The sequence below is a fragment of the Camelus dromedarius genome, chromosome 15 (genome assembly GCF_036321535.1).
Source record: "Camelus dromedarius isolate mCamDro1 chromosome 15, mCamDro1.pat, whole genome shotgun sequence".
NCBI lineage: Eukaryota > Metazoa > Chordata > Mammalia > Artiodactyla > Camelidae > Camelus > Camelus dromedarius.
The window spans coordinates 57,314,305-57,325,779 of record NC_087450.1 but is presented as its reverse complement, the minus strand read 5'-3'; the positions used below and the strand labels follow the sequence as shown (position 1 = coordinate 57,325,779).

Here is an 11,475-nt window from a genome sequence, read left to right as displayed (position 1 = left end):
GTTATTATTATTATTAACACTCACACGTTAATTTCTAGGGGTTCTCTCTCTTTCAGACAGCACAGATCATGAACTCATGGTGCTAGACCGTAAGTTTTAAATCCCTCCTGTTTACGGGGCGATTTAGATGGTGAGGTGGGCGCGTCGGGCAGTGGAGAGTTTCCTTGGCAACCGAGACCAAGCTCACGCCCACATCGACAGGAAGCTATGTTTCTCTGCCCAGGTGTATGTCCAAAACATATGTGAACCTGTTGCGTCGCTCTCCACAGGTGAGTCCTGTCTCTCGGTAATTCTCTTCGAGACCCCGTCCTCTGTCACTGTCCGGGGATGGGGTGGGGGTGGAGAGGCCCGAGGCGGCGGCAGCCGAGGGTACGTTTCCCGGTATGGAGTGCTTTACCTTGCCTGCTTCCCTCGGTCGTCCGCTCTGCTACGTCGTGGAGTTGGGGACCCCGTCCGATCCTCCCCAGAATGCCGCCATGACCCAGCCCCGCCGGTCGGGGATCGGGGATCTTGGCCGAGACCCGAAGGGCCGGGCCCGCCGCCCTCTCACGCGGCGCGGTGGCGGCAGCGGGCAGGCGGGCAGGCAGGCAGGCGGGCGCCCCCGGCCCGGCGGCGGCGGGAGGCGGGGCAAATACCGCCGGGCGGGGACGCCTCCCGCTGGGATAAAAGCTCAGGGCGGAGCGTCGCGCTCAGCCGCTGCCTCCCCGGAGCCGGCCGTGCGCTCCGGCCCCGCGTCCGCCCGCTGTCCGCCCGCGCGGCCCGCGGGCTCCCGGTAAGGACGCGCGGCGGATCGGGGACCCGATGCGACGTGGGGAGAGGGCCTGCGTCGCGTTCAGGGGACCGGCGCGAGTCGCCTGCGTCCCCTTGGTCCCCGCTTGGCCTCGGCCCACCGACACCGTCCAGAGCCGCGCTTTCTTCTTGGGAGCCAGGGCACCGACGCCTCTGCTGCGCCCTCCCAGGGGCCGGGCAGGTGGCATCTCCCCAGGTTCTGCGCAGGGCCAGTTTGTCCCCAGACCAACAGCAGTCAAGACCGAAAGGAAATGTGTTCGCTGTGCGCGGGATTAGAAGGGACTAGGATTGTCTTGGAGTGGAGTGAAACTGGGTCCACAAGAGAAGCTCGCCGATGGGTCTCTGGCTATCATCCCGTTTTTTTCGTAGCCATCGGAGACGCTTTGAGAAGCGATGGAAGGGAGAAACAGGCCTAGGGGAGAAAGGTGTGGGTGCGTACACGTGCGTACACGTGTGAATGAGCAGAACTAATGCACTTTGGAGGCGCAGACGCTGGACAGAAACTACCAGCCAGGCCCGGCAAGTTACCCACCGCTGCAGAGCAGACAAGTAGTCTAGTGGAAAAACGACTTTAGGAGCTCCCCCCTCCCTCCTTATTTTGTATAGAGTCTTAAAAGCTAGTTCCAATCTCAGGGTCAGTCCGTTAAGATCTGGGGTTTGCCCAGACCGCCTGTTGTGGAACTACCTCCTTGCCTGAGTCAGTGGAACAGGAATCACACTCAGCCTTCCTCCTCCTTTCTTTAAAACTAGTCAGAACCACCCAAGGAAGGAGGATCTGGGAGTCTTTGCGAAGACCTGAGGGCTTTCTAAGTGGAGATTAGACAGTGAAGATCTGCACATTGCTTTGGGCAAGTCGCGTCCTTGGAACTATAGAAACTGACCTGGAAGGTCAAAGGGGAACAAATGGGAAAAGTGGAGAGGATTAATTGTGAGGGAAGGGAGTGGTGAAGAGCTGGAGATATTTGACACTTATCTCCTCCTGTTTCTGTTTGTGTATGTTGCTGTGGTTCTGGTCAGTAACTGGATAAAAGAAGACTGGAAACATGTCGGAGTTTTGGTTAATTTCTGCCCCTGGAGATAAGGAAAATTTACAAGCACTAGAGAGGATGAATACAGTAACCTCCAAGTCCAACCTGTCTTATAACACCAAATTCACGATTCCTGACTTCAAGGTAAAATTTCTGGGGAGGAGGAAGGAGGTGATGGGCTAGGGTGGGGTGCATGTCTTCTGGGAAGCCAAGGAGAAAACCACAGGGCAAAGGCATCTTCACTGAGGATACGCCTTAGGGTGAGGAAGGTCGGAGGAGTCAGTGGTCTGTATGGGACTTCACGAAGAGCCCCAAATTAACTCTGGTGCCTATGGACTTAGAGCCACAGGGCAGAATGAGAGAGAAAGAAGAGGGTGGTCTGCAGTGTCTTCAAAAAGTGGAAAGAGTGTGTCTTAGACACTTGGGTCCTCATGAGTTGTTCTTGGATTCTTCCTGTTTTGTCTTCAGCATCTGAGTAGACTAACAACATGGCTTGGAGGCTTCACAGATGTGTAGGCTTGGAGAGGTTTCAGTCAAAAAGTGGAAAGAGTGTGTCTTAGACACTTGGGTCCTCATGAGTTGTTCTTGGATTCTTCCTGTTTTGTCTTCAGCATCTGAGTAGACTAACAACATGGCTTGGAGGCTTCACAGATGTGTAGGCTTGGAGAGGTTCAGGCTTGGAGAGGTTCAGAGGCTTGGAGAGGTGCTCTTGAACTGGGAACAGGGCAGGAAATCCAGGGTCCCTCTGGTTCTGATGGAAGGGAAGGAGATTTAGGGGTAACTGGGAAGATAGCAGAAAGATTTGAAAATGAAACAAGCATGAAGGAAGAGCAGGATAAGTACAGTCTTCTTACTTCAAAATGAGTGGTGCTTCCTCGAGGGCGAGAAGCCTAAGGCAGTCTTTCTGCCTTTACGGTGTAAATTCATCCTGGGTTCTGGAGCAATGTGCTAATCGCCCAGAGGCGGCTCTTCTAGCAAATGCTATATAATCCTCTTTCAAACCTCAGTTTGCCCCTCTGGCAAAAGAACTGCAGTGTCAGCTGCCATAGTTGATGATGCTACTACATTTGCTAGTGTTTATAAAGCGGTTTGCTGGGGTCCAGGCCCTTCAAGTGCATGGTCTCAGATCTACACAATCCCTCATTATAGGCGAGGATGGACTGAGAAAGGAGACCAGGGCTGTAGAGCTGGTAAGTGGCAGCACTGGGATCTGAACACATATCTTGCTGACCTTTCAAACCTGCCACTGTTTGTCCAGAGTCAGACACTGTGAAGGCTTAGTAAGTTAAAGCATCCACTCTTTGCTTACTGTGTGTGAGGCACTGTGCTAGACTGGAGGGAACAAAGACGAAAAAAGACCTGACTTCTACCCAAAGTTGCTTAAAATCAAGTTGCTTGAAAAGAAACAACTTCACTTACTAGAGCTATTCAGGATTCACACTTTCTTAATTACTTTTCAATGTCTGATTGGTGGTTGATAACATGATAACAAACTTTTCTCCTTCTGATTCTGTGAGTAGACCTTCAAATACAATTTTGGACACTGGAATAATTTCCTCAATAAGAAACAGATCACTATAAGTAATCTGACAAGAAAAGGTCTTTCACGAATGGGAGTGGGAGGAAAAGCTGCCCCTGGCCCCAGCAAGATCATTGTTAATAATAGAAAAAAAGAACAGGGAGGGGTTGGCTGGACTACCTTGAAGAAGGGCTTTCAGACATAGTAACTTCCTTAACTTGCTTTCTGGTACATCTCTTCCTTGACTGTGGGGATTAATCCCTGAAGAGTAGACTGCAATTCTTAGAGGTAAATGAGCTGAGAGCAAACCACAACACATAGTGACTCCTTCCTATGACAGAGAAAATGACAGTTCATCCTGTTGGCCAAAATAATAATAATAGTAATAATAATAATCCAAAATCCACTGGTTTCCCTTGAGAGCTCTTCTCAATTTCCAGTTTGACCACTGATTAAGGACAACTCAGTCAAGATGGAAGTTACAGAATTCCCTGCACTGTTGTTGAAAGGGTGCACCCCCCCACCCCACCCCCACCCCCACTACAAAGCATCAGTCTCTAACTTCTCTCCCATCTTTCTAGGTGGGGACCTTAGATTCCCTTGTTGGCCTCTCTGATGAGTTGGGGAAACTGGATACCTTTGCTGAAAGGTAAAATATTTCTTATTTACTACATACAAGAGGGAATTTGACATTGTTGTCAGAGGACACAGTGCTCTTGCTTTGACTGAGCCCACACGCGTCTAAACCCGGTCCTAGAAGTCACAGGAAGAGCCAGAGAAGGTCTGGGTAAGGGGTGCTGGGTGGGCTACAGCAGCACACGGGGTCCTGTGTATAGTTTTGTTATTTGCGGAGGCAGCATTTTTTTAGGGGGCTGCCTTCAAAATGAAGAGGATCATGGCATAAGTTACTGAAACACTTAGAAAAATGGTGCAGTTTTTCACCAAGGCTTTTCAACTTTTTTGTTTGGTTTTTTTTTTTTTTGTAGTAACATAGGCACATAGTAAAAAATTCAAAGTACTAAAGGAAGGCTCACTGGTGAAAACTGTTATCCTACATCCTATTTCCTCATTTCCCCTCTTCTGAGACAATGTTCTTATTATAATTTTTAGGAGCCTTCCAGAGATAGCCTGTACATGTACAAAGAAACCTGAAGATATTCTTAAAAATAATTTTATACAAGTGAGAGCATACATTCTGCCCCTAATCACATATCTTAGAGATAGATACATGTCAGTCCCTAATCGCATTTTTTAATTTAAAATTTTTAAAAAATTTTTTATCAAAATATTTCCATTTTATTTTTGTGTCATAAATTTCCAATTTTAACAACTTTGATCATTAGCTAATATAGTAATACAAAAAATGAGGGAGAAAAAGATGTTAGTATTAATTTTCATAAAGTGCAGATTTAATTTTCAGTCGTATCCTTCAGTAAACATCATCTCATTTCAAATCCTCCCCGCCCCCACCCAAGGTGGGTATGTTAAAAAATTTTTCCTTAACAAATGTCGAACACCAAGAATAAATGAAAGATCCAAAAAAGGCAAGTTTTTTTTTGCCAACGCTTTTCTGGGTAAGATTTCTAAGGACAACAGTACTGAGTGAAAAATAACCTTTCATAATTAATATGAACACATGTAATAAAATAACAAGAACATAATTTAGACCCCCCCATGATTATTTTGCAATTTTTAGGTCTCCAGTTATTAAAAAGATACCTAACTGAACAAGAACGATTACCTTCATATGTGGCCAAATTATTTTTACTAAAGTTATTTGGCCCTTACAAGAAGTTAATTTTCACACCCCCTCACCAATTATATAAAGTTACTGTATCAATACAGACATTTACATTCAAAACAGGCTTCTTATTTTATTCTACCACATAAGGACTGGCATCTTTTTCAAAACAATACTGCTAGCAGTAGGGTTAATTAAGGAGTGGCTTAAGTTCCTAATTGCATTTTTTTTTTGAACTGGCTGCATTATCCTGAATAAATGGCATCTAATTTATTTGTAACTTCCTATTGATGGGCATTTAAGTTTTCCAGCCTTTTGCTTTTATAAGCAATGCTGTAATGACGGTCTGTTTTCCTAGTTTATAGGAGTAGGATAATTAAAAGTTGAAATGCTGTGTCAAGGAGTGTTTGCATTAAACGTTTACAGATGTGTCCACATTACCCTCCGAGACGTTATTTCTATGCACACTCACCAAAAGTGTATGAGGATATTTTAGAGTCTTAAAATTATTTACTTGGAAAAATTATTACAAATCTGGTACATAATTATAAAATATATTTACAGATCATAGAAAAGCACAAAAAGGAAAGTGTAAATCACTCATAAACATGCCGTCTGGAGATAATCACTGTTTTGTTATATTTGCAGTGTATACCTCCAATTTTTATCTAAATATCAGTATTATTTGTGCATACATATACTAATAAAGGTGACATCCTGTTATGCATATTTGGTAGCTTGCTTTTCCCTCCATATTGTGTTCTTTTGATCTCACTATGAACTTGTCCACTTGTCCACTGTATTTGCCATAATTTATCTTTTAGGTAGGTTTTAAGTAATAATAATTCCTCATTTTGGTGAAGATGAAACTCTGTCGTTGAACAAGTGTCTTCACTTGGTTTTAAGAAAAATGCAGGTGGGACAGATGAGGAAAGAGTCTTCAAGGGCCAGGTCATACACCGACTGATCTGCATGACCAGAGAGACTGGGGTTTGACTGCTTGAGCCTCTATGGAGGGTTTCAGATTTTCAAGGCCTTTAGACACACGCATTTTACTTTCTCAGTGAAATGATGATTACTGCCTTTTCTGATGCATTTTCATGGAAAATGTGTAATTAGGAGTTCCAGTGATCCTACATCGCTGTTTCTTATCTGCATCTTGGTGCCACAGGCTAGAAATTACATTTTCTGTTTCCCAGTTGCTGTTCCGCCATCCATCACTTAAGAATAGAAAGAATCCTTTGTTAGTAACCTTTTGCTATATGTGGGATGTTGGACTAACCGTATAAAGGCAGCCCTAATCACCAACCAGTTCTCAGCTCACAGTCTTTGAGAAAGAAAACTCAACTTTGGCTTTGTCATCTGTAAAATGGGATAATAGTGATCATTTCTGTGCTTTCAGGGAAGAATGAAGGAGAATCATGTTGAATCAAGAATGATCAAATCCCAGGACATGTTCTAGGAAAAACTAGCATCTAAGAAAAAGTGGCTTGATCCCTAAATATCAGCTCCATTCTTAGGCTGCTCTGTCCCATGGGAAGGTGGGTCTGACAGATACCACAGAGGCCAGCCCACTGCCCTAGGCTGGTGATTGCTTTGTTTTCTTGGCAGTCCTGACAAACCACAGCACGAGACTGTACAGTGAGGTACGGCAGTATTGGCTTAGGGAGTGTGAATTGTTCAAAAAGAAAAAAAAGTGTGAATTGTTCTCAGCCCCGCTGCAGAAATGACAGCTGGTCAGCATTTTTATCTTTCTAGACCTTTCTTTGCTACCAATTTTCTTCCCTAGTACAAGTCCTTCTCTTTTTTGTGCGCCAAAGCCCCCTCTAGCTCTAAAATTCTGTGACCCTGGATTATTGTTACCTCCACTTTCCTTTTTTGTTTGTTTGTTTGTTTTTTTCAGTAAACGTTAGTGTTTTGTTCTGTACCTATTGGTTGCACAAGTTGCCTGTGTTTAAAAAATAATATGAAAACGTGCAAGCAAGTCGAGTTAAGGTTATAATTGTGAAACAGGACCTGTATGGATTAAAGAGTTTTTTCAAAAACAGGGCGAGGTGTGGTAAGAATGAAAATTACTGTGTGTTGTTTTATTTTTTCCTGTGGGTGTATAGTCTCAAGAGCCTCCCTATCTGGGGGGAAAGGAAAAGTGCTGTGGTCTGAACATCCCAAAATTCTTATTGCCAGCATTTATCTAGCCCAGGGGTCAAATCACTTTTGTTTAGGGGTTAATACTGGAGCTTAGGGTAAAATAATGGGATATACTAATAAAATATGGAGATCAGCTTCCGTTAAAAGTAAGCAAGTGTTATTAGATAAATAAATGCTAGCTGGGTATGTAACCTGGGCAGCATAAACCTGTCAGCACTGCTTCTGGGCAGGAGAACAGAGAAGGGACAGGAGTTTTCAAGGTGTATTGTTTCCACATCCTTTTATTATTTATTTGCTTAGGGCACCAGCGTGTTTTTCCATGAAGCTGAAAGGCAGCTTTTGCTTCCCGGAGACTTGCTTTTCTTTTTGATTTATTCCTTCTTCCTGTCTTTGGTAATTTACTCTGTATTTACACTGTAATTCACGAACATTTGAGAAAACAAATCACTTTATCTTTGGAAGACCCTCCCTGCCTCTTCTTTTTTTTCAGTGTTTGAGTCCTGCACGGTTATCTTAGACTGGTTCACGGTGCTGGTTGAAACATTGCGTTTCACTGGCACTTGGGCCTTCAGAGACGTCTCAAGGGTTTCTACGGAACTTTGGTGACTGTCCCCTGCCCCGGAGTGCATTACCTGGCTTGTGGAATAGCTGGTGGCTTTTCCTCATCCACGTGGCTCTGTGAAGTTGACTGAGGGTTGGCTGATCAAAGGTTGCACGTCTGAGTGTGAATGTCTGCTTAGTGATGCAGATCTTAGGGAGTTGGTTCTTCTGAGGGCATGCTAAAGAGATGCAAATTATAATATTTAAAAATTATCTAAGCTTCTTTTCTCTGTGACTGCAAGGCTATCAGGTTGAGATTATCTGTATGACACAGCTTGGAGCCTTGTACAAATATCAATTGAATGCTTGCTTATGCTGTGAGCTTTCTAGACTCCTCCAAGCTACTTAGAAGGCCTACTGTGTGTGTTCTCTGACCTCCTGCTCTCTGAAATGACTGTTTCAAGGCTTCCCCAAACCATACTCTCCCCTATTATCGCCTGATCATCCGGTTTAGCTTCCCCAGACTCTCCTCACGCCTCCCTGCCTTCAGATCTGCCGACTGGCCCTCTTCTCCTACAACCAAATGCACCCCCTCCTTCATGGCGCCCTCCATGGTGGCCTTGTGCTTTTCTTGTGGCATCATCTGATGACTGCCTTCCCAGCTAGACTGTCAGCTCCAGAAGACCAGCTAAATGAATGAAGGGAAGAAAGCATCCTGGAACTTTCGAGCTGAACAGGACCTTAGAGATCTAATCTAACTCCTTCATGTTCCAGGTGAAGAAACATGCCCAGACAGAAGCTCCTAGAAAGAGCTGGGTGGGCTGAGGGTAGTGGAGGGGAAACAGACCCTTGATCCAGATTCACCAAGTCGCCCATTAATGCTGTCTGTGCCCACCCTGCCTCCAAGGGGTTCCCACCAGCCCCAACAGGACTTGGGGTCCTGGGCTTTATATGAACTGACCAGAAAAGGGCCCTTTCCTCTTCCCACCGTCCCAGCTCCACCACCCAGGTATTTTTTTATGATGTTTAATAGTATTTTTTAATACAGACATTTAAATATGTCTTACTTATGTCTTATTCATTGTTCAGATCACTAGTGTCAACATTTTAAAAAAGTAATATATTTACACATTTAAAAAAATCAAGTAGTATAAAAACGTACAAAAAAAAAATCGAAAGTTCCATCTTCACCCCAGTTGCTCTCCCCATAGGTAACCAGTATTAGAGTTTTCTGTGGTTCCTTCCCTGGTGAAACAAAACAAAATGAAAAATAAACACACACACATACACACTCTTACATTCATGATCCAGCCCCAATATTGATAAATCTATTGAGTACAAACAGATTTGCAAATATGCTATTGATTCACTTGGGATTACACTAAAATTAGTGGAGATTAACGTTCTTAAAAAATTCAGTGTTTCCATGAGCAGAGTTCATCTTTCAATTGACTTAATTCTTTTTCTTTGTTCCCCTGGAAAAGCTTTAATGTTTAATTCAAAAGGTCCTGCATAATATCTTATTTTTTCCCCAAGTGTTACAGTTTTTATTTGTTGCTATTGTAAATGAGATTTTTTCTCTAAATAGTTATTGTTTGTAAATAGAGATTTTCATGCATTGACTCCATGACCTGCTAACTTGTTAAATTCCTTATTGTTTCTAATGATTTTTCAGTTTAATCTGTAAGGTTTTTAGCCATGTGATCATATTGTCTGTAAATGATAATTTTCCCCTCCCGTTCTCTCATTTCTTTCTCTTGCTTAATTGCAGAGGCTAGTATTCCAGAAAAATGTTTAATTTGTCAGTGATGGTAGTGGACATCTTATTCTTGTTTCTGCCTTTAATTGGGATAATTTTAGTGTTTTACCATTAAATATTATTGAGCTCTTGTTTTGAAATATATTATTATGCTAAGGAGGTATCTGTTTCTGTTTTACTAAAAGTTTATCAGGAATAAGTATTGTAATCTTTTTCAAATTCATTTTGTGGCATGTAACAAGTTGGTTGCTTCTTTCTTTGATATTAATATGGCATATTTATTAATAGATATCATAATTATTGAATCATCCTTGCATTCTAAGGAGAAACCCTACCTGGAATGTTGAACTCTGTTTGCTAACATTCTAAGATTTTGCATCAGTTTGCATGAATAGTAATAATACTAACATCATACCATTATTATCACATAATGATAGGTAACATTTATTGAATGCCTACTCCGTGACAGCCCTGAGATGTGCAGTGACTGATGAAGGTTAGCTAAGATTAGAGAGTCTGGCTCCAGAGTCCTCATTCTTAACCACAATATTAAGATTGGTCTATTGTGTGACCGCACAGAATTAGAAAGCTGTGTTAGTGTAAGAAAGGTGATGGCTTTGTAAGAAGAATTCGGAAGCGTTCCTTCTGTCTTGATTCTCTCTACACTGTTTAAAATGACATCAATTAACCACATGGGACTTTTGAGCACTTGAGATGTGGCTGGTTTGAATTGAGATGTGGAAAGTATGTAACACCCATCAGATTTCGATGCCTTAGTACAAAAGAGAGAACGTAAAATATCTCTGTACATTTTTAATGTTGGTCACCTGTTAAAATAATAATATTTTGGATACTGGGTAACATAAAATTTATTATTAAAATTAATTTAGTTGTTTTTACTTTTTTAAGCGTGGCTACTAGAAATGTTTAACTGACATGTGTGGCTTGATTTTGTTTCCACGGGACAGCACTGGGCTGAGCTCCAGACAGAGCTCAAACATGCACACGAATCCCCTGAGGATCTTGATAAAATGCAGCGTCTGACTCAGTGGGCCTGGGCTAAGCCTGGGGTTCAGCATTTCTTCCAAGCTCCCCTGTGATCCTGGTGCTGCTGATCTGCTGACCATACTTGGTATAGAATGGCCAAACACTTCACATCAGGGGCTCTCAAGGTGGAGTGTTTGTCAGAATCATCTGGAAGGTTTGTTAAAACCTAGAATAAGTTTCCAGGTGATGCTCATGATGTTGCTCCTGGCACCACGACTGAGAACAGCTGCTTTTACGTGGTACCATTACCTATGTACCAATGGTAAAATTACCATTACCACGATTGGCTTCTGGAAGGTTTAAAATGTGTCGTTGTGACCACTGGGGCCTGCTATGTTTTCAAGAATAGCTCCAGTCACAAAATTTTCCAGGATTATTGGTCTCTTAGCTTTCTCTTTGTGGGAAGAGGTGTCTGGATTTTGGTAAATTTCATTTTCCTAGAGAATAATTCATTTCATCAACTTTTCCAAGTTATTTTTACCACATAGTCTACTAATGTATATTTTTGTGAGTTTCTCTACTTATTTCTCATTTTTTTGGTATTTCATTTTCTTTGATTAGGCTACCCAGTGGTTTACCTATTTCACTTATTAAGAGAAGCAACTTTTTTTGGTCAATTTCTTAAAATCAATTTTTATCACTTTTCTGATTTCTAATTTTACATTTATCCTAATTTCCTTCCTCTGGCTTTGTGTGGATTTATTTCCTTGCTCTTTTCTGTGAAACATACTGAGTTACATGCTGAATTCATTTATGTTCTTTTTTGTTTCATTCTGTAACATTTAAGGCAATGAATTTTTCTCGAGGTATTTTGTAACTTTTGACGTGTGGGATTTTCATCATTGTTTTTTTCCAGATGTTCTACGAGTTTTTTTGAATGCTTTTTAAAATTTCTGGACTGTTG

General features: G+C 42.4%; 1 protein-coding gene across 5 annotated transcripts in view; it reads left to right on the top strand.

Annotated features, from left to right (window-relative positions):
- Positions 1-252: 252 nt before the first annotated feature.
- Positions 253-11,475, top strand: part of ATP6V1C2 (ATPase H+ transporting V1 subunit C2) — a 50,478-nt gene continuing 39,255 nt past the window's right edge. For 3 of the 5 annotated variants that reach the window (XM_031466572.2, XM_031466573.2, XM_031466569.2), the window contains exons 1-3: positions 707-772; positions 1,807-1,961; positions 3,918-3,985. In XM_031466572.2, coding sequence (XP_031322432.1) covers positions 1,833-1,961; positions 3,918-3,985 — 197 coding nt within the window. In that variant the 5' untranslated portion in view covers positions 707-772; positions 1,807-1,832. Of the gene's footprint in view, positions 270-691; positions 773-1,806; positions 1,962-3,917; positions 3,986-11,475 lie in introns of those variants that run through there. The other 2 variants (XM_031466571.2, XM_031466574.2) reach the window with 2 other exon arrangements.